General features: G+C 39.6%; 1 protein-coding gene across 1 annotated transcript in view; it reads left to right on the forward strand.

Moving 5' to 3' along the window:
• Positions 1-19,649, forward strand: part of LOC128640757 (vitellogenin-like) — a 459,754-nt gene that overhangs the window by 64,597 nt on the left and 375,508 nt on the right. The window contains 1 exon segment of the mRNA XM_053693183.1: positions 1,403-1,528. Within this exon segment, the coding sequence (XP_053549158.1) occupies positions 1,403-1,528 (126 nt within the window).

Raw genomic sequence — 19,649 nt, forward strand, 5'->3', positions numbered from 1 at the left:
AGTACAAGTACTCATGCAAATACTTGGTATCGGCACCAATACCGATACTAGTATCGGTATCGGTGCAACCCTAGTAAATATACATTCTAATTTTCCATTAGATTGTTAATAGCTACTAGATATGTTTATTCAGATTTGGAAAAATGCAAAACAAAAACTACATTTATCTTTTTGGTTGCATTTATCTGAAAATGATCCCTTTAGCGAAAAATGTTGGAAGGTATGCAAAAACAAAATTTGGATGACTCGTTTATATAGTTAAAAGTAAACTCTAAAGGCAGGAGACTCTTTTTCCAGGTGGGGAAGTCTTCAAATTTAACCTGTTTAGGTGGGAAAGGCTTTGAAAGTTCAAATTTACACTATTTAGGTGGGATAGTTTTTTGCAATATTTACGTAAAAAGTGTTCAGATATATACAATTTTAAAACATTGATCTAGTAATATCTTTGTCAGTAGATTGATTCCAATGTCACCCAATAAATGGGCCACATTTATCATGTGCTGGGTGGGTGAGGTTCGCTATCCACTGCTTGTGTAATGCAGCCCCCTGCTGGCACGATTGTAGATCCTCCCAATCGGATCAAATCAGGATGATTGAAATCTTCCACACTTTAGGTGGTGGAGAGGTTAAGTAGCAGTGGCCTTAAGACCACAGCTACTTTACTACATTTAAGGCATGCATTCTGAGGGCCCCCAAAGCTGAAATCACAGCTTAATAAGAAGAACCCTGAATGTAAGCTTCAATTTTGTTCTTGGCCAACACTGACCCAATTTAAAAAAAAAAAAAAACTACAAAAATAAATACTTATTAAAATATATGTATCATTATAAACAACCCCATGGGGACGATTTATGAATTTATGAAGCAGCGGTCAAAAGACTGCTGCTCCATAAATTGTCCCGATCAAATAAGATCAGGGTTTTTTGACACCCCCTGCTAGCAGCCGATTGGCCGCAAATCTGCAGGGGGCGGCATTGCACCAGCAGTTCACACCCCCTGCTAGCAGCCGATTGGCTGCAAATCTGCAGGGGGCGGCATTGCACCAGCAGTTCACAAGAACTGCTGGTGCATTGATAAATGCCGACAGCATATGCTGTCGGCATTTATTGATGTGTGGCGAACATGGCACGCTACATCGTATCATGTCCACTCACACATTAATAAATATACCCCTATGAGTGAATTTTGGAAAACCCCCAAATCAGAGCTCTGTGAATACGTTTTTTTGTCCATAATAGGAAACCCAGAATTATAGTTTTCATAGATTATACTGCAGTGTAGCAACACAAATTTGTGCATATATTTTATAATTATTATACATATATTTATATACTGTAGATTGGATATTCTTATTTCAACCTATTGCTGTGTACACCTTTAACACAATTTCTTCTTCTCAAAGGCATTACTAGCTATTATTAAACCTCAGCAAGATTCAATACTTCGGAAAGTGGCTTTTCTTGCATATGGATCCCTGGTATTAAAGAACTGTAAAACTAATGACCTGTGTTCAGAAGAATATCTACAGGTAATTATTACACTGTATTTTAGAATGTTAGTGGAATAGTGTTGAAAAATGATTGTTTATTTATTTTATATGAAATCTATTTTAAACAGCAACTATCAACAAGGATTTGAATAAAGTGTGTAAATTCAGAAAAAAATGTATACATTATTGTCAAAATTACTTGGTAGATGTGCCTTAATTTTTGGAAAAATAATAAAATTAACACATTTTTGCTATTTTTTATATTTCTCAGAAATTTGATAAATGAAAAGAACACATTTGTTTGACAAAAATAAAGGTTGGGGATTTTTTTCATGCAGTTAAAAACTTGCATTTATTTCTAGTTTTGAAATCAGGTCTTTTTACTTTAGTTTAAAGGGACACTGAACCCACATTTATTTCTTTCATGATTCAGATAGAGCATGACATTTTAAGCAACTTTCTAATTTACTCCTATTATCAAATTTTCTTAATTCTCTTGGGCCTAGATTTAGAGTTTGGCGTTAGCCGTGAAAACCAGCGTTAGAGGCTCCTAACGCTGGTTTTAGGCTACCGCCGGTATTTGGAGTCACTCAAAATAGGGTCTAACGCTCACTTTCCAGCCGCGACTTTTCCATACCGCAGATCCCCTTACGTAAATTGCGTATCCTATCTTTTCAATGGGATTTTTCTAACTCCGGTATTTAGAGTCGTTTCTGAAGTGAGCGTTAGAAATCTAATGACAAAACTCCAGCCGCAGGAAAAAAGTCAGTAGTTAAGAGCTTTCTGGCTAACGCCGGTTTATAAAGCTCTTAACTACTGTGCTCTAAAGTACACTAACACCCATAAACTACCTATGTACCCCTAAACCGAGGTCCCCCCACATCGCCGACACTCGAAAAACATTTTTTAACCCCTAATCTGCCGACCGCCACCTACGTTATACTTATGTACCCCTAATCTGCTGCCCCTAACACCGCCGACCCCTATATTATATTTATTAACCCCTAATCTGCCCCCCTCAACGTCGCCTCCACCTGCCTACACTTATTAACCCCTAATCTGCCGAACGCAAAGCGCCGCCACCTACGTTATCCTTATGTACCCCTAATCTGCTGCCCCTAACACCGCCGAACCCTATTTTATATTTATTAACCCCTAATCTGCCCCCCTCAACGTCGCCTCCACCTGCCTACACTTATTAACCCTTAATCTGCCGAGCGGACCTGAGCACTACTATAATAAAGTTATTAACCCCTAATCCGCCTCACTAACCCTATCATAAATAGTATTAACCCCTAATCTGCCCTCCCTAACATTGCCGACACCTAACTTCAATTATTAACCCCTAATCTGCCGACCGAATCTCGCCGCTATTCTAATAAATGTATTAACCCCTAAAGCTAAGTCTAACCCTAATACTAACACCCCCCTAACTTAAATATAATTTAAATCTAACGAAATAAATTAACTCTTATTAAATAAATTATTCCTATTTAAAGCTAAATACTTACCTGTAAAATAAATCCTAATATAGCTACAATATAAATTATAATTATATTATAGCTATTTTAGGATTTATATTTATTTTACAGGTAACTTTGTATTTATTTTAACCAGGTACAATAGCTATTAAATAGTTAAGAACTATTTAATAGCTAAAATAGTTAAAATAATTACAAATTTACCTGTAAAAGAAATCCTAACCTAAGTTACAAATAAACCTAACACTACACTATCAATAAATTAATTAAATACAATTGCTAAAAATAAATACAATTAAATAAACTTGCTAAAGTACAAAAAATAAAAAAGAACTAAGTTACAAAAATAAAAAATATCTACAAACATAAGAAAAATATTACAACAATTTTAAACTAATTACACCTACTCTAAGCCCCCTAATAAAATAACAAAGCCCCCCAAAATAAAAAAATGCCCTACCCTATTCTAAATTACTAAAGTTCAAAGCTCTTTTACCTTACCAGCCCTGAACAGGGCCCTTTGCGGGGCATGCCCCAAGAAATACAGCTCTTTTGCCTGTAAAAATAAACATACAATACCCAAGCCCCCCAACATTACAACCCACCACCCACATACCCCCCTTAAATAAACCTAACACTAAGCCCCTGAAGATCATCCTACCTTGTCTTCACCATACCAGGTTCACCGATCGGTCCAGAAGAGCTCCTCCGATGTCCTGATCCAAGCCCAAGCGGGGGGCTGAAGAGGTCCATGATCCGGCTGAAGTCTTCATCCAAGCGGGGCAGAAGAGTTCTTCCATCCGATTGAAGTCTTCATCCAAGCGGCATCCATCCGGAGCGAAGCGGCAGCATCCTGAAGACCTCCACCGCGGAACATCCATCCTGGACGACGACTGAACGACAAATGACGGTTCCTTTAAATGACGTCATCCAAGATGGCGTCCCTCGAATTCCGATTGGCTGATAGGATTCTATCAGCCAATCGGAATTAAGGTAGGAATATTCTGATTGGCTGATGCAATCAGCCAATCAGAATCAAGTTCAATCCGATTGGCTGATCCGATCAGCCAATCAGATTGAGCTCGCATTCTATTGGCTGTTCCGATCAGCCAATAGAATGCAAGCTCAATCTGATTGGCTGATTGGATCAGCCAATCAGATTGAACTTGATTCTGATTGGCTGATTCCATCAGCCAATCAGAATATTCCTACCTTAATTCCGATTGGCTGATAGAATCCTATCAGCCAATCGGAATTCGAGGGACGCCATCTTGGATGACGTCATTTAAAGGAACCGTCATTCGTCGTTCAGTCGTCGGCCAGGATGGATGTTCCGCGGTGGAGGTCTTCAGGATGCTGCCGCTTCGCTCCGGATGGATGCCGCTTGGATGAAGACTTCAATCGGATGGAAGAACTCTTCTGCCCCGCTTGGATGAAGACTTCAGCCGGATCATGGACCTCTTCAGCCCCCCGCTTGGGCTTGGATCAGGACATCGGAGGAGCTCTTCTGGACCGATCGGTGAACCTGGTATGGTGAAGACAAGGTAGGAAGATCTTCAGGGGCTTAGTGTTAGGTTTATTTAAGGGGGGTTTGGGTTAGATTAGGGGTATGTGGGTGGTGGGTTGTAATGTTGGGGGGCTTGGGTATTGTATGTTTATTTTTACAGGCAAAAGAGCTGTATTTCTTGGGGCATGACCCGCAAAGGGCCCTGTTCAGGGCTGGTAAGGTAAAAGAGCTTTGAACTTTAGTAATTTAGAATAGGGTAGGGCATTTTTTTATTTTGGGGGGCTTTGTTATTTTATTAGGGGGCTTAGAGTAGGTGTAATTAGTTTAAAATTGTTGTAATATTTTTCTTATGTTTGTAAATATTTTTTTATTTTTTGTAACTTAGTTCTTTTTTATTTTTTGTACTTTAGCTAGTTTATTTAATTGTATTTATTTGTAGGTATTGTATTTAATTAATTTATTGATAGTGTAGTGTTAGGTTAATTGTAGGTAATTGTAGGTAGTTTATTTAATTAATTTATTGATAGTCTAGTGTTAGGTTTATTTGTAATTTAGGTTAGGATTTCTTTTACAGGTAAATTTGTAATTATTTTAACTATTTTAGCTATTAAATAGTTCTTAACTATTTAATAGCTATTGTACCTGGTTAAAATAAATACAAAGTTACCTGTAAAATAAATATAAATCCTAAAATAGCTATAATATAATTATAATTTATATTGTAGCTATATTAGGATTTATTTTACAGGTAAGTATTTAGCTTTAAATAGGAATAATTTATTTAATAAGAGTTAATTTATTTCGTTAGATTTAAATTATATTTAACTTAGGGGGGTGTTAGTGTTAGGGTTAGACTTAGCTTTAGGGGTTAATACATTTATTAGAATAGCTGCGAGATTCGGTCGGCAGATTAGGGGTTAATAATTGAAGTTAGGTGTCGGCGATGTTAGGGAGGGCAGATTAGGGGTTAATACTATTTATGATAGGGTTAGGGAGGCGGATTAGGGGTTAATAACTTTATTATAGTAGCGCTCAGGTCCGGTCGGCAGATTAGGGGTTAATAAGTGTAGGCAGGTGGAGGCGACGTTGTGGGGGACAGATTAGGGGTTAATAAATATAATATAGGGGTCGGCGGTGTTAGGGGCAGCAGATTAGGGGTACATAGGTATAATTTAGTTGCGGCGGTTTACGGAGCGGCAGATTAGGGGTTAATAATAATATGCAGGGGTCAGCGATAGCGGGGGCGGCAGATTAGGGGTTAATAAGTGTAAGGTTAGGGGTGTTTAGACTCGGGGTACATGTTAGAGTGTTAAGTGCAGACGTCGGAGTGGTTACCGCATAGCAAACAATGGGGCTGCGTTAGGAGCTGAACGCGGCTTTTTTGCAGGTGTTTGGTTTTTTTTCAGCTCAAACAGCCCCATTGTTTCCTATGGGGGAATCGTGCATGAGCACGTTTTTGAGGCTGGCCGCGTCCGTAAGCAACTCTGGTATCGAGAGTTGAAGCTGCGTTAAAAATGCTCTACGCTCCTTTTTTGGAGCCTAACGCAGCCTTTATGTGGACTCTCGATACCAGAGTTATTTTTATGGTGCGGCCAGAAAAAAGCCGGCGTTAGTTTTTCGGGTCGTTACCGACAAAACTCCAAATCTAGGCCTTGGTATCTTTATTTGAAATGCAAGAATGTAAGTTTAGATGCCAGCCCATTTTTAGTGAACAACCTGGGTTGTTCTTGCTGATTGGTGGATAAATTCATCCACCAATAAAAAAATGCTGAACCAAAAAAAAAAAGCTTAGACACCTTCTTTTTCAAATAAAGATAGCAAGAGAACGAAGAAAAAATTATAATAGGAGTAAATTAGAAAGTTGCTTAAAATTGCATGCTCTGTCTAAATCACAAAATAAAAAAACTGGGTTCACTGTCCCCTTAATAAGTGCTTATGTATTTTGAAATATATTTGCCAGCTTACATTCAGCAAGAAAAAAAAAACAGTGACAGCTGTAGGTTTAACATGCTTAGGGAACACTATGAGAACTGTGAGAAAACTTCATAAATGCACAAGGAAAGCCCTTGCTCAACCAACTTGGCAAGGTTGTAAGACTCATTATACAATAAAAATATAAAGAAGCCTTTGAATTTTGACCTCTTGATTTTAATTTCATCTTTATTTTCAGAAATTAAAATCACCTAGATTACAAATTTTGCGCTATAGAGGGTACGAAACCAACGCAACAAAAGTTGCGTTATTTCACCCTCCATAGCGCTGCCGTTGCAAGTTTTTATAAAGCTGCTTTGTGCTTGCGATATGGTGGCAATGAGCTCCACACCGCACAAAATCCAAGCGCTGCTTTGCGTGCTCGTGCACGCTTTCCCCATAGACAGCAATGGGGAGAGCGTGTTAGAAAAAACCTAACACCTGAAGTGCGGAATGAAAAGCTCCATAACGCAACCCCATTGTGGTCTATGGGGGAACAAAGTTACATTTAAACCTAACACCCTGAGATAAGCCCCACGTCTAAACATCCCTAATCTGCTGCCCCCGACATCACGACACCTTAATGAAGTTATTAACCCCTAATCTGCCTCTCCCAACATTGCCGCCACCTAAATAAAGTTATTTAACCCTATTCCCCGCACCCCAACATCGCAAACACTATAATAAAGTTATTAAACCCTATTCCGCCGCTCCTCAACATTGCTGCAACTAAATAAAGTTATTAACCCCTAAACCTCTGGCCTCCCACATCACCGCCACTAAATAAACCTATTAACCCCTAAACCGACAGCCCCCCACATCACAGAAAACTCAATTAAACTATTAACACCTAAACCTAACAACCCCCTAACTTTATATTAAAATTACAATATCTTAAAATAAATAAAAACTTACCTGTGAAATTAAAAAACCTAAGTTTAAACAATATATTAAACTAACATTACTATTATACTAAAATTAAAGTAACTACAAATTAAATAAACTAAATTACACATTAAAAAAACCTAACACTACTTAAAAAATGTAAATCTACAGTTACAAAAAATAAAAAAAATACTAAATTACAAAAAATAAAAAACACTAAATTACGAAAAATAAACTAAATTATCCAAAATAAAACCAATTACACCCAATCTAATAGCCATATAAAAATAAAAAGCCCCCCAAAGTAAAAAAAAAACGTAGCCTACAATAAACTACCAATAGCCCTTAAAAGGGCCTTTTGCAGGGCATTGCCCTAAAGAAATCAGCTCTTTTCCCTGAAAAAAAATACAAAGACTCCCCAACAGTAAACCCCACAACCCAACCAACACCCCAAAATAAAAAAACAAATTCTAACAAAAACCTATGCTACCCATTTCCCTGAAAAGGTCATTTAGCTCTTTTAAGAACGTCCAAACCCTAATCTAAAAAAAAAACACCCACAAAAATTTAAAAAACACTAACCCCCGACGAACCACTTACAGTTTCTGAAGTCCGGACATACAGGCGGCAACGTCTTCATCCAGGCAGCGAGGTCTTCATCCATCAAGGTGGCGTCTTCTATCTTCATCCAGGCGGCATTTTCTATCTTCATCCCGGTGGCGCGGAGCAGGTCCATCCTTCAAGACATCCGGTGCAGAGCATCCTCTTCATATGGTCGCCGCCATACACTGAATCTTCAATGCAAGGAAACCTTTTCAAAATGGCGTCCCATGCATTCCTATTGGCGGATTTGATTTTTGAAATTCAAATCAGCCAATAGGATGAGAGCTACTGAAATCCTTTTGGCTGTTCAAATCAGTCAATAGGATGAGAGCTACTGAAATTCTATTGGCTGATTTAAATAGCCAATAGAGCAGCGGAATAGGGGTTAATATGTATTTTATAGGTGTTAGTGTACTTTTTAACAGTTTAGTTATGAGTTTTGTGTAACAATTTTGTTGCGTAAAACTCATAACTACTGTTTTCAGATTGTGGAACGGATCGTGTCGGTATAGGCTGTAATGAAAGCTTTTTAGCCTCAGCGCAAAACTTGTAAAACTGGTAGCGCTATGGAAATCCCACGCAAAAATTTAATTTTTTTGAGTGCGGGACTGACGTTGCATTACAGGCTAAAATGAGAGGTACAGATATAAGGGCTTGTAATGGCTGCATTCCGGTTTTTACGCTGAAATGGAAATTTTTCTTATACAAGATATGACGAGTCCACGGATTTCATCCTTACTTATGGGATTACGCCTCCTGGTCAGCAGGAAGTGGCAAAGAGCACCACAGCAGAGCTGTATATATAGCTCCTCCCTTCCCTCCCACTCCAGTCATTCTCTTTGCCTGTGTTAGTGATAGGAAGAGGTAAAGTGTGGTGTTAGTTTAGATTCTTCAATCAAGAAGTTTTTATTTTAAAATGGTGCCAGTGAGTACTATTCTTCTCAGGGAGAAATCGTCAGTCATTTAATTCCTAAGAGGAGTGGAGACATCTTATTTTTCTGCCCTGATGTTGATGATCTTAGCAAACATTATCAAAGATCCTGTTGGTTTCCACAGAGAAGTTGAAGGTAGTGTAAATAAATATCTTCAGTGTGGAGAACCGTGTCATGCTACAAGCAGCATTGAGGTATGCTCAGTCATTTGTTTCTGGGGAGACTTGATACATTAGAACAGGCTGACATTATTCCCTATCTGGGGAGGGGTAATCAGTATGCACTATATGTATGGAAATGGTGTACATGGAATTCCCTTTTATCTTGATTACTTATCAGTGTGTTTGGTGTGTCACTTATGTATATTTTGTGTGGGCTGACGCTGGGAGATGCGGTTTGCTGCCTAAGGGCTGTCGTTATTATGTCACTATAACTGGCCTGAGAGAGTGCAGTTTTCAATGATGTTGCGCTTTATTATTGAAGTGTATGTATTGAGGGGCACATGGCTTTTTAACATTTTAAGTTGGGAATCTGACATGTTGTTTTACTTCCCATGCGGGTCTCAGTAAGGCTTGAGTTATGCCCACAGTGGGTGGAGCCTAATTTTGTGCGCTCAGCCGCGCAGTATTCATCCGGATTGGATCATTGCTATTGCTAGTCTGTTTAACATGTCTGAACTTCAGGAAAGTACATGTTCTATGTGTTTAGATGCCAATGTGGAACCCCCTCTTACATTTTGTCCCTCATGTACTGAAAGGGCCTTACAATGTAAAGAACATATTTTCTTTAATGCAAATATGTCTAAGGATGATTCTCAGACTGATGAGAATCAGGGTATGCCGCTACTTTCTCCCCAAGCATCACAACCTTTAATGCCCACCCAAGCGATGCCGTGTTCTTCAACTGTGTCCACTTCATTTACTCTGCAGGATATGGCTGCAGTTATGTCTGCTACCCTTACAGAGGTCTTATCTAAGTTGCCAGTGTTACAGAGCAAACGCAGCAGGACAGAGGCCACTCTGATTCCTGCGACTTCTGATGCTTAGATGGTTATTTCCAATGTACCCTCACAGGGATCTGAATTGGGGGTCAGGGAACTTCTGTCTGAGGGGGAACTTTCCGACTCGGGAAGTGTGTTACCTCAGACGGACTCGGACATAATGTCCTTCAGATTAAAGCTTGAACACCTCCGCCTGTTACTTCGGGAGGTTTTAGCGACTCTGGATGACTGTGACTCTATTGTAGTTCCACCAGAGAAATTGTGTAAGATGGACAAATATTTAGAGGTGCCTGCTTACTCTGATGTTTTTCCGGTTCCTAAGAGAATCTCGGAAATTATTACGCGGGAATGGGAAAGACCGGGTATCCCGTTCTCACCTTCTCCTAATTTTAAGAAAATGTATCCCATAGCTGACACTTTCCGGGACTCTTGGCAAACAGTCCCTAAGGTGGGGGGAGCTATATCTACCCTGGCTAAGCGTACTACTATTCCTATTGAGGACAGTTGTGCTTTCAAAGACCCTATGGATAAAAAGTTGGAGGGTCTTCTAAAGAAGTTATTTACTCATCAGGGTTTTCTTTTACAACCGACGGCCTGCATTGTGCCAGTTACAACTGTGGCGGCCTTCTGGTTTGATGCCTTAGAAGAGTCTCTTAAGACGGAGACTCCTTTAGAGGAAATTTTGGATAGAATTAAGGCTCTTAAGCTGGCTAATACTTTTATTACGGACACCACCTTTCAGATTGCCAAGTTGGCGGCTAAGAATGCCGGATTTGCCATTTTAGCGCGTAGAGCGTTATGGTTAAAGTCTTGGTCTGCTGATGTGTTATCTAAGTCAAAGCTTTTGGCTATTCCTTTCAAAGGGAAAAACCTATTCGGGCCTGACTTGAAAGAAATAATTTCTGACATTATGGGAGGTAAAAGTCATCTCCTACCTCAGGATAAAGCAGCTAAACTTAGGGGTAAACAAAATAATTTTCATTCCTTTCGGAATTTCAAAGGAGTCCCTGCTTCTTTTTCCGCTAAACAGGAAGGGAATTTTGCTTAAGCCAAGTTCGTCTGGAGACCCAACCAGACTTGGAACAAAGGTAAACAACCCAAGAAGCCCACTGCTGCTCCCAAGACAGCATGAAGGGGCAGCCCCCGATCCGGGACAGGATCTAGTAGGGGGCAGAGTTTCTCTCTTTACCCGGGCTTGGATAAGAGATGTTCACTGGAAATCATGTCCCAAGGGTATCAACTGGAATTCAAAAATTCTCTCCCAAGGGGGAGGTTTCTTCTTTCACGATTGTCTGTAGACCAGATAAAAAGAGAGGCGTTTTTACGTTGTGTAAAAGAACTCTCTACTATGGGAGTAATTTGTCCCGTTCCAATACTGGAACAGGGGCAGGGGTTTTACTCAAATCTTTTCATGGTTCCCAAAAAAGAGGGACTGTTCAGACCCATTTTAGATCTCAAGAGTCTAAACAAGTTTCTCAGAATACCATCCTTCAAGATGGAGACTATTCGAACAATTCTACCATTGATCCAGGAGGGTCAATATATGACTACCGTGGACTTGAAGGATGCATATCTTCATATTCCTATCCACAAGGATCATCATCAGTTCCTAAGGTTTGCCTTCCTGGACAAACATTTTCAGTTCATGGCTCTTCCCTTCGGGTTGGCCACAGCACCCAGGATCTTCACGAAGGTTCTAGGGTCCCTTCTGGCGGTTCTCAGGCCATGGGGTATTGCAGTGGTGCCTTATCTAGACGATATTCTGATCCAGGCGTCATCTTACCATCTGACAAAATCTCATACAGACATGGTTCTGTCCTTTCTGAGGACTCATGGGTGGAAGGTGAATCTAGAAAAGAGTTCACTAATTCCACAGACAAGGGTTCCCTTCTTGGGAACTCTAATACATTCCATATCCATGAAAATTTTCTTGACAGAGGTCAGAAAGTTAAAGATTCTGAATGCATGCCTAGCCCTTGGCCATCAGTGGCTCAGTGCATGGAGGTAATTGGATTGATGGTGGCGGCAATGGACATCATTCCGTTTGCTCGTTTTCATCTCAGACCGCTACAACTGAGCATGCTCAAGCAGTGGAATGGAGATTATGCAAATTTGTCTCCTCAGATAGATCTGGATCAGGAGACAAGAGACTCACTTCTTTGGTGGTTGTCGCTGGATCATCTGTCCCAAGGGACGTGCTTCCTCAGACCCTCATGGGTGATAGTGACAACGGACGCCAGTCTACTAGGTTGGGGTGCAGTCTGGAATTCCCTGAAGGCTCAGGGTATGTGGACTCAGTCGGAGTCTCTACTTCCAATCAATATTCTGGAATTGAGAGCAATATTCAATGCGCTTCAGGCTTGGCCTCAGTTGGCTTCGGCCAAATTTATCCGTTTTCAGTCGGACAACATCATGACTGTGGCGTACATCAATCATCAGGGAGGAACAAGGAGTTCCTTAGCGAGGACAGAAGTACCCAAGATAATTCTGAGGGCGGAGGTTCACTCTTGTTATCTGTCAGCAATCTACATCCCAGGAGTTCGCAATTGGGAAGCAGACTTTTTAAGCAGACAGACGTTTCATCCGGGGGAGTGGGAACTCCATCTGGAGGTCTTTGCCACCCTGATTCTCAGATGGTGGATCTGATGGCGTCTCGTCAGATTGCCAAGCTCCCAAGAATTGGATCTGATGGTGTCTCGTCAGAATGCCAAGCTCCCAAGATACGGATCCAGGTCAAGGGATCCTCAGGCCAAACTGATAGATGCCTTGGCAGTGCCTTGGTCGTTCAACATAGCTTTTGTGTTTCCACTGTTTGCTCTCCTTCCCCAGGTGATTGCACAGATCAAACAGGAGAGGGCTTCGGTAATTCTAATCGCTCCTGCATGGACTCGCAGGACTTGGTATCTATTCCGATCTAGTGGACATGTCCTCTCTGCCGCCATGGAAGCTTCCATTGAGGCAGGACCTTCTCATTCAGGGACCCTTCCAACATCTGAAATCTAGTTTCTCTGCTGCTGACTGCTTGGAGATTGAATGCTTGATTTTATCTAACCAGGGGTTCTCTGATTTGGTCATTGATACTTTGATTCAGGCACGTAAGCCTGTCACTAGAAAGATCTACCATTAGATATGGCGTAAATATCTTTATTAGTGCGAATCCAAGGGCTACTCATGGAGTAGAGTTAGGATTCCCAGGATTTTATCTTTTCTCCAAGAAGGATTGGAGAAGGGGTTATCAGCAAGTACCTTAAAGGGACAAATTTCTGCTTTGTCAATTTTACTACACAAACGTTTGGCAGATGTTCCAGACGTTCAGTCTTTTTGTCAGGCTCTGACCAGAATCAAGCCTGTGTTTAGACCAATTGCTCCACCCTGGAGTTTGAATTTAGTTCTTAATAATCTTCAAGGGGTTCCGTTTGAACCCATGCATTCCATAGATATTAAGTTGTTATCTTGGAAGGTTTTATTTTTGGTTGCTATTTCTTCTGCTCGTAGAGTTTACGAGCTTTCAGCGTTACAATGTGACTCTCCTTATCTTATTTTTCATTCTGATAAGGTGGTTTACGTACCAAACCTGGTTTTCTTCCTAAGGTTGTTTATAATAAGAATATTAATCAGGAAATTGTTGTTCCTTCATTGTGTCCTAATCCTTCTTCTAAGAAGGAGCGTTCGTTGCATAACTTGGACGTGGTCTGTGCCCTGAAGTTTTATTTGCAGGCGACTAAAGAATTTTGTCAATCATCTTCTTTATTTATTGTTTTTTCTGGAAAGCGTAGGGGTCTGAAAGCTACGGCTACCTCTCTTTCTTTTTGGCTGAAGAGTATCATCCATCTGGCATATGAGACTGCTGGACAGCAGCCTTGTGAAAGAATTATGGCTCATTCCACTAGGGCTGTGGCTTCCTCATGGGCATTTAAAAACTATGCTTCTGTTGAACAGATTTGCAAGGCTGCAACTTGGTCGACTGTTCACACTTTTTCCAAATTTTCCAATTTTGATACTTTTGCTTCATCTGAGGCTGGTTTTGGGAGAAAGGTTCTTCAAGCTGTTGTGCCTTCCGTTTAGGATCCTGTCTTGTCCCTCCCTTTCATCAATGTCCTATAGCTTTGGTATTGTATCCCATAAGTAAGGATGAAATCCATGGACTCGTCATATCTTGTAAAAGAAAAGGAAATTTATGCTTACCTGATAAATTTATTTATTTTACAATATGATGAGTCCACGGCCCACCCTGTCATTTTCTAAGACAGGTCTTTATTTTTGTTAAACTTCAGTCACCTCTGCACCTTTGGCTTTTCCTTTCTCTTCCTAACTTCGGTCGAATGACTGGAGTGGGAGGGAAGGGAGGAGCTATATATACAGCTCTGCTGTGGTGCTCTTTGCCACTTCCTGGTGACCAGGAGGCATAATCCCATAAGTAAGGATGAAATCTGTGGACTCGTCATATCGTAAAAGAAATACATTTATCAGGTAAGCATAAATTTCCTTTTTCAGCGTTAAAACCGGAACGAAAAAAAAATTGTAATCTAGGCGAGTATAATTTAATATAACTTTTACTAATTTACATTAAAGGAATACTAAACCTTTTTTTTTTTTTTGACAATACCGAAAGAGCATGCAATTTTAAGCAACTTTCTAATTTACTCCTATTATCAATTGTTCTTTGTTCTCTTGTTATCTTTACTTGAAAATGCTGCGATCTAAGCTTAGCAGCCGACTAATTTTTGGTTCAGCACCCTGAGTAGTGCTTGCTGATTGTTGACTATATTCTTACTTTTCAAATAAAGATACCAAGAGAACGAAGAAAATGTGATCATAGGAGTAAATTAGAAAGTTGTTTAAAATAGAATGCTTTTTTTTTCTTTTGTGATTCAGAGAGAGCATGGGTTTTTAAACAACGTTTTAATTTACTTCTTTTATCAAATGATTTTGTTTTCTTGGTATCTTTTGTTGAAAAGCATACCAAGGTAGGCTCATGAGCAGCTGATTGGTGGCTGCACTTATATGCCTCATGTTATTGGCTCACCCATTTGCATTGCTGGGGTTTTTTTTCAGCAAAGGATACAAAGGAATAAAGCTTATTAGATAATATAATTAAATTGTAAGATTGTTTGATCTGAATCATGGAAACTAAATGTTGATCCCTTTAAATATGTTTTGTTTTTTTAAGTTTAAAAATTATTTGTATAGCTTATTGTAAATTCACATTTTGATGAGTACTATTATAACACATTTTTATGCATAACAGGATTAGGATTTTTCAATGCACATTTATTATGTTTTTGAAATGTTTACAGTATATAGGGCATATCTATCAAGCTCTGTATGAAGCTTGAAGCCCTGTGTTTCTGGCGAGCCTGTCCGAATATGATCGGGTTGATTGACACTCCCCTGCTAGCGGCCGCGAATCTGCAGTGGGCGGCGTTGCACCAGCAGTTTCCAAGAGCTGCTGGTGCAATGCTGAATGTGGAGAGTGTATTGCTCTCCGCATTCAGCGAGGTCATGTCCGACAGGCCTTTCATAAATAAACCCCTATGTCTCTCCTAATACATTTACTATATAAATGTTATTTAGATTGGATTGTAGTCTATTTCTCTGAACTACTACACCTTTTGCGGATAGGAACAATATTTCTTTTATGAAACTATTGTGTTTAATTTAATCATACGTATTTGTGTTTAATTTAATCATATTACCTATATTTGTATTTTTTATTTTTAGTCACCCACAAATTGTCGGGACAACCAATTAAACCTTGTTGTTGTTGTTTTTTTAAATTGCAATGTCAGTGTTTTCTTGCCATGACAACAATAAGAATATTAATTAATAGGAGACATCCGAGATAATTAGTTGATTGTATAGCATGCAGTAGAGTGTTGGCAATATTACTAATTTATGTACTATTTTTAATTTTTTTGGTCTTCTTTGAAATAGAGTAAAATGTCATATTCGGCTTATTAAAGTCTCTAGATGAAACTTACTGGTATTTTAATGAAGCAAAAAGTTCAAGAGACTCTCACTCATCATTTAGTTGTGAAAAGTGAATTAATTAGATGATTATACATTTTGCAAATTAAAATCATCATTTATATCTGATATACAGACATATGGGAGTAATGAATAAAATTATAACATTTTCATTACAGTACATATAATTCTAGAATACAAGTGATGCGCTACCTCTTAAACACTATTGATATCATTTTTTTTATTGTTTAGCGGGCAATGGAAATAGCGATCGTATTATAAATAGAAAGTGAATGCGATCTTGAGAGCGCAATCACATTTTACACTCGTCGGGTTACCTTGAATAAAAAGAAGTATGTTTAATAAAAGTTGCACTAAACACATCATAAATACATTTAAAATACAGTTACACTCATATAAACACTATTGATAAAAATGTATAAAAGTTAAAATGTATGTTATATGACAAGGTGTTTGCAAAGGGCTATAATGTATATATGCATACACATACATGTTCAAATATATTTATATATGTATGAAAATATATATATATATATATATATATATATATACACACACAACACATAGAGACACCCAGCACTCACCAGCTAGCTCACAGCTAAGATAAAATCACAACTGGAAAGGTTAGTTACCGCATCTGGCCAAATGGGAAAAGCTCAGGCACCACGTCAAGGTCCTTTCCACTGCCTGAGTCCCTAACACAGCCACACAATGCAAGCTCACAAAGCCAAACAAACTGAGAACAAAGGAGGGGTGCACAGGTATATGTAATCATCCAGAGAAATACAAAACACAGAAGGAGACTGCACTCCAAGACCGGACCGGGTACACATCCAATGACTCAGCAACATCCCAGCCCTGGGTGCTTAAATAGCACTCCCAAAAAGCTGTGCTGTCACCAGAGTCACAGGCAGTTAACCCCAGTCTGGAATGGGTGCAAGAAACATAGGGGGATTACAAACAAATAATAATACAACGCACAGAGACACCCAGCACTCACCAGCTAGCTCACAGCTAAGATAAAATCACAACTGGAAAGGTTAGTTACCGCATCTGGCTGAATGGGAAAAGCTCAGGCACCACGTCAAGGTCCTTACCACTGCCTGAGTCCCTAACACAGCCACACCATCATGCGAGCTCACAAAGCCAAACAAACTGAGAACAAAGAAGGGGTGCACAGGTATATGTAATCACCCAGAGAAATACAAAACACAGAAGGAGACTGCACTCCAAGACCGGACCGGGTACACATCCAATGACTCAGCAACATCCCAGCCCTGGGTGATTAAATAGCACTCCCAAAAAGCTGTGCTGTCACCAGAGTCACATTCAGTTAACCCCAGTCCGGAATGGGTGCAAGAAACATAGGGGGGGGATTACAAACAAATAATAATACAACACATAGAGACACCCAGCACTCACCAGCTAGCTCACAGCTAATATAAAATCACAACTGGAAAGGTTAGTTACTGCATCTGGCCGAATGGGAAAAGCTCAGGCACCACGTCAAGGTCCTTACCACTGCCTGAGTCCCTAACACAGCCACACCATCATGCAAGCTCACAAAGCCAAACAAACTGAGAACAAAGAAGGGGTGCACAGGTATATGTAATCACCCAGAGAAATACAAAACACAGAAGGAGACTGCACTCCAAGACCGGACCGGGTACACATCCAATGACTCAGCAACATCCCAGCCCTGGGTGCTTAAATAGCACTCCCAAAAAGCTGTGCGGTCACCAGAGTCACAGGCAGTTAACCCCAGTCCAGAATGGGTGCAAGAAACATAGGGGGATTACAAACAAATAATAATACAACACATAGAGACACCCAGCACTCACCAGCTAGCTCACAGCTAATATAAAATCACAACTGGAAAGGTTAGTTACCGCATCTGGCCGAATGGGAAAAGCTCAGGCACCACGTCAAGGTCCTTTCCACTGCCTGAGTCCCTAACACAGCCGCACAATGCGAGCTCACAAAGCCAAACAAACTGAGAACAAAGGAGGGGTGCACAGGTATATGTAATCACCCAGAGAAATACAAAACACAGAAGGAGACTGCATTCCAAGGCCGGACTGGGTGTATATATATATATATATATAAATATATATATATATATATATATATATATATATATATATATATATATATATATATATGTGTGTGTGTGTGTGTGTGTGTATACAGGTAGAAAATCCTTCCAAACTGCTTGGTACCGGAAAAGGTTTGGATTTCAGAATAGTTTGGATTTTGAAAAACTTAAATCTTTAAAATGGTACAGTTGGGAGAGGGCATGGAACCAAGGGTAAACAATAATATCTTATGTCATTTAGGCAATATTTACATTTCATAATACAGCTTATGCATGTAACTAGCTAGTTTTATATTATTTTTAATACTTTTATGACTTACATGCTGGGAAAATAGTAGTTTTTTATATTTATTTATTTTTTAAATATAAGTGAAAATGCTGGCAGTTCATGAACTGCCGTAAGTCACTGGCGACTCTAGAATTGTCTATTTCCGCACATTTCCTAATGTCGCAGGTTTATCCGACTTACTGCAGTATATGATCTGCTGGCACCGTATATATGTGATTCACCCGATATGCGAGGTGAACTTACGGGCAGCATGGGTTTCAGCAGTTGCACTGAAACCTACATTGTATATGTAATCTCACCCCTGGTGAGAAAATGACAAGAGGCACATTTGTGCCTTCACTTATCACCAGCTAGCTACTATGAGTACATTGCTGCTACTTAGTATACCTCGTTATGTTTTTTAATCAAGAATATCAAGAGAATAAAGTAAATTTGATAAAGAAGTAAACAGAAATATATTGTAAAATAGAAAGACTCATATCTGAACCATTAAAGTATTTTTTTCTTTCTTGTCCTTTTAATATGGTCTTCTTTTTTAAGGCATGGGGGCCAATAATCAAAGTGCGCTAGTAGTGGATCATGTCCCGAAGCACATCAATATAATGACAGACAGCATAGGCTGTCAACATTTATCATTGCACAAGCATTTCTAGTGAAATGCTTGTGCAATGCTGCACCCTGCAGATTCACGGCCAATCGGCTGCTAGCAGGGGGTGTCAATCAACCTGATCTTATCTGATTGGGCTGATTGCTGTCCGCCACATTAGAAGGTAGCGGACAAGTTAAGGAGCAGTGGTCTTAAGACCGCTGCTTCTTAACTCCTGTTTCCTGCAAGCCTGAAGGCTTACGCGAAAACAAGTGAATGCGGGGGTTGATAAATTGGCCACAAAATCTCTTGCAATGTATAGAGTTTGGTGAGCATAGGAAATTCATATTTTCAAAATAGAATAGAATACAATAATTTATTCACCAAGTATAAAAAAAGAAAAATATACAAGGAATATTTCATGGTTCAAAGGTATCAGATAACAAAGAACAAACAAATATAACCAGCAGTGTAAAAATGTAACCATGAAATATAGGGGCCTATTTATCAACCCGTCAACTGTGCTGCATTTGCCGGCACCAATACGCTCGCCTAACATTGCTGCCGCGGATCTGAATATGCTCTCCATATTTATTTAAAAAAACTGTCAAAAAGCCGCGCACCAAGTACGGGGCGATGAACAGCGGACTGTTGTTAACTAACCGTCATCGATCTCACTGCTCTTCGGCTTTTTCACAGCTTTATTTATAGCCTGTCAATAAACACACACACTATACTAAAATGTGTAACCCCTATACCGCCGCTCCCGGAGCCCACCACCACCTACATTATACTTATTAACCCCTAATCTGCCACCCCCTAC

The sequence above is a fragment of the Bombina bombina genome, chromosome 10, assembly GCF_027579735.1.
Source record: "Bombina bombina isolate aBomBom1 chromosome 10, aBomBom1.pri, whole genome shotgun sequence".
Classification (NCBI taxonomy): domain Eukaryota; kingdom Metazoa; phylum Chordata; class Amphibia; order Anura; family Bombinatoridae; genus Bombina; species Bombina bombina.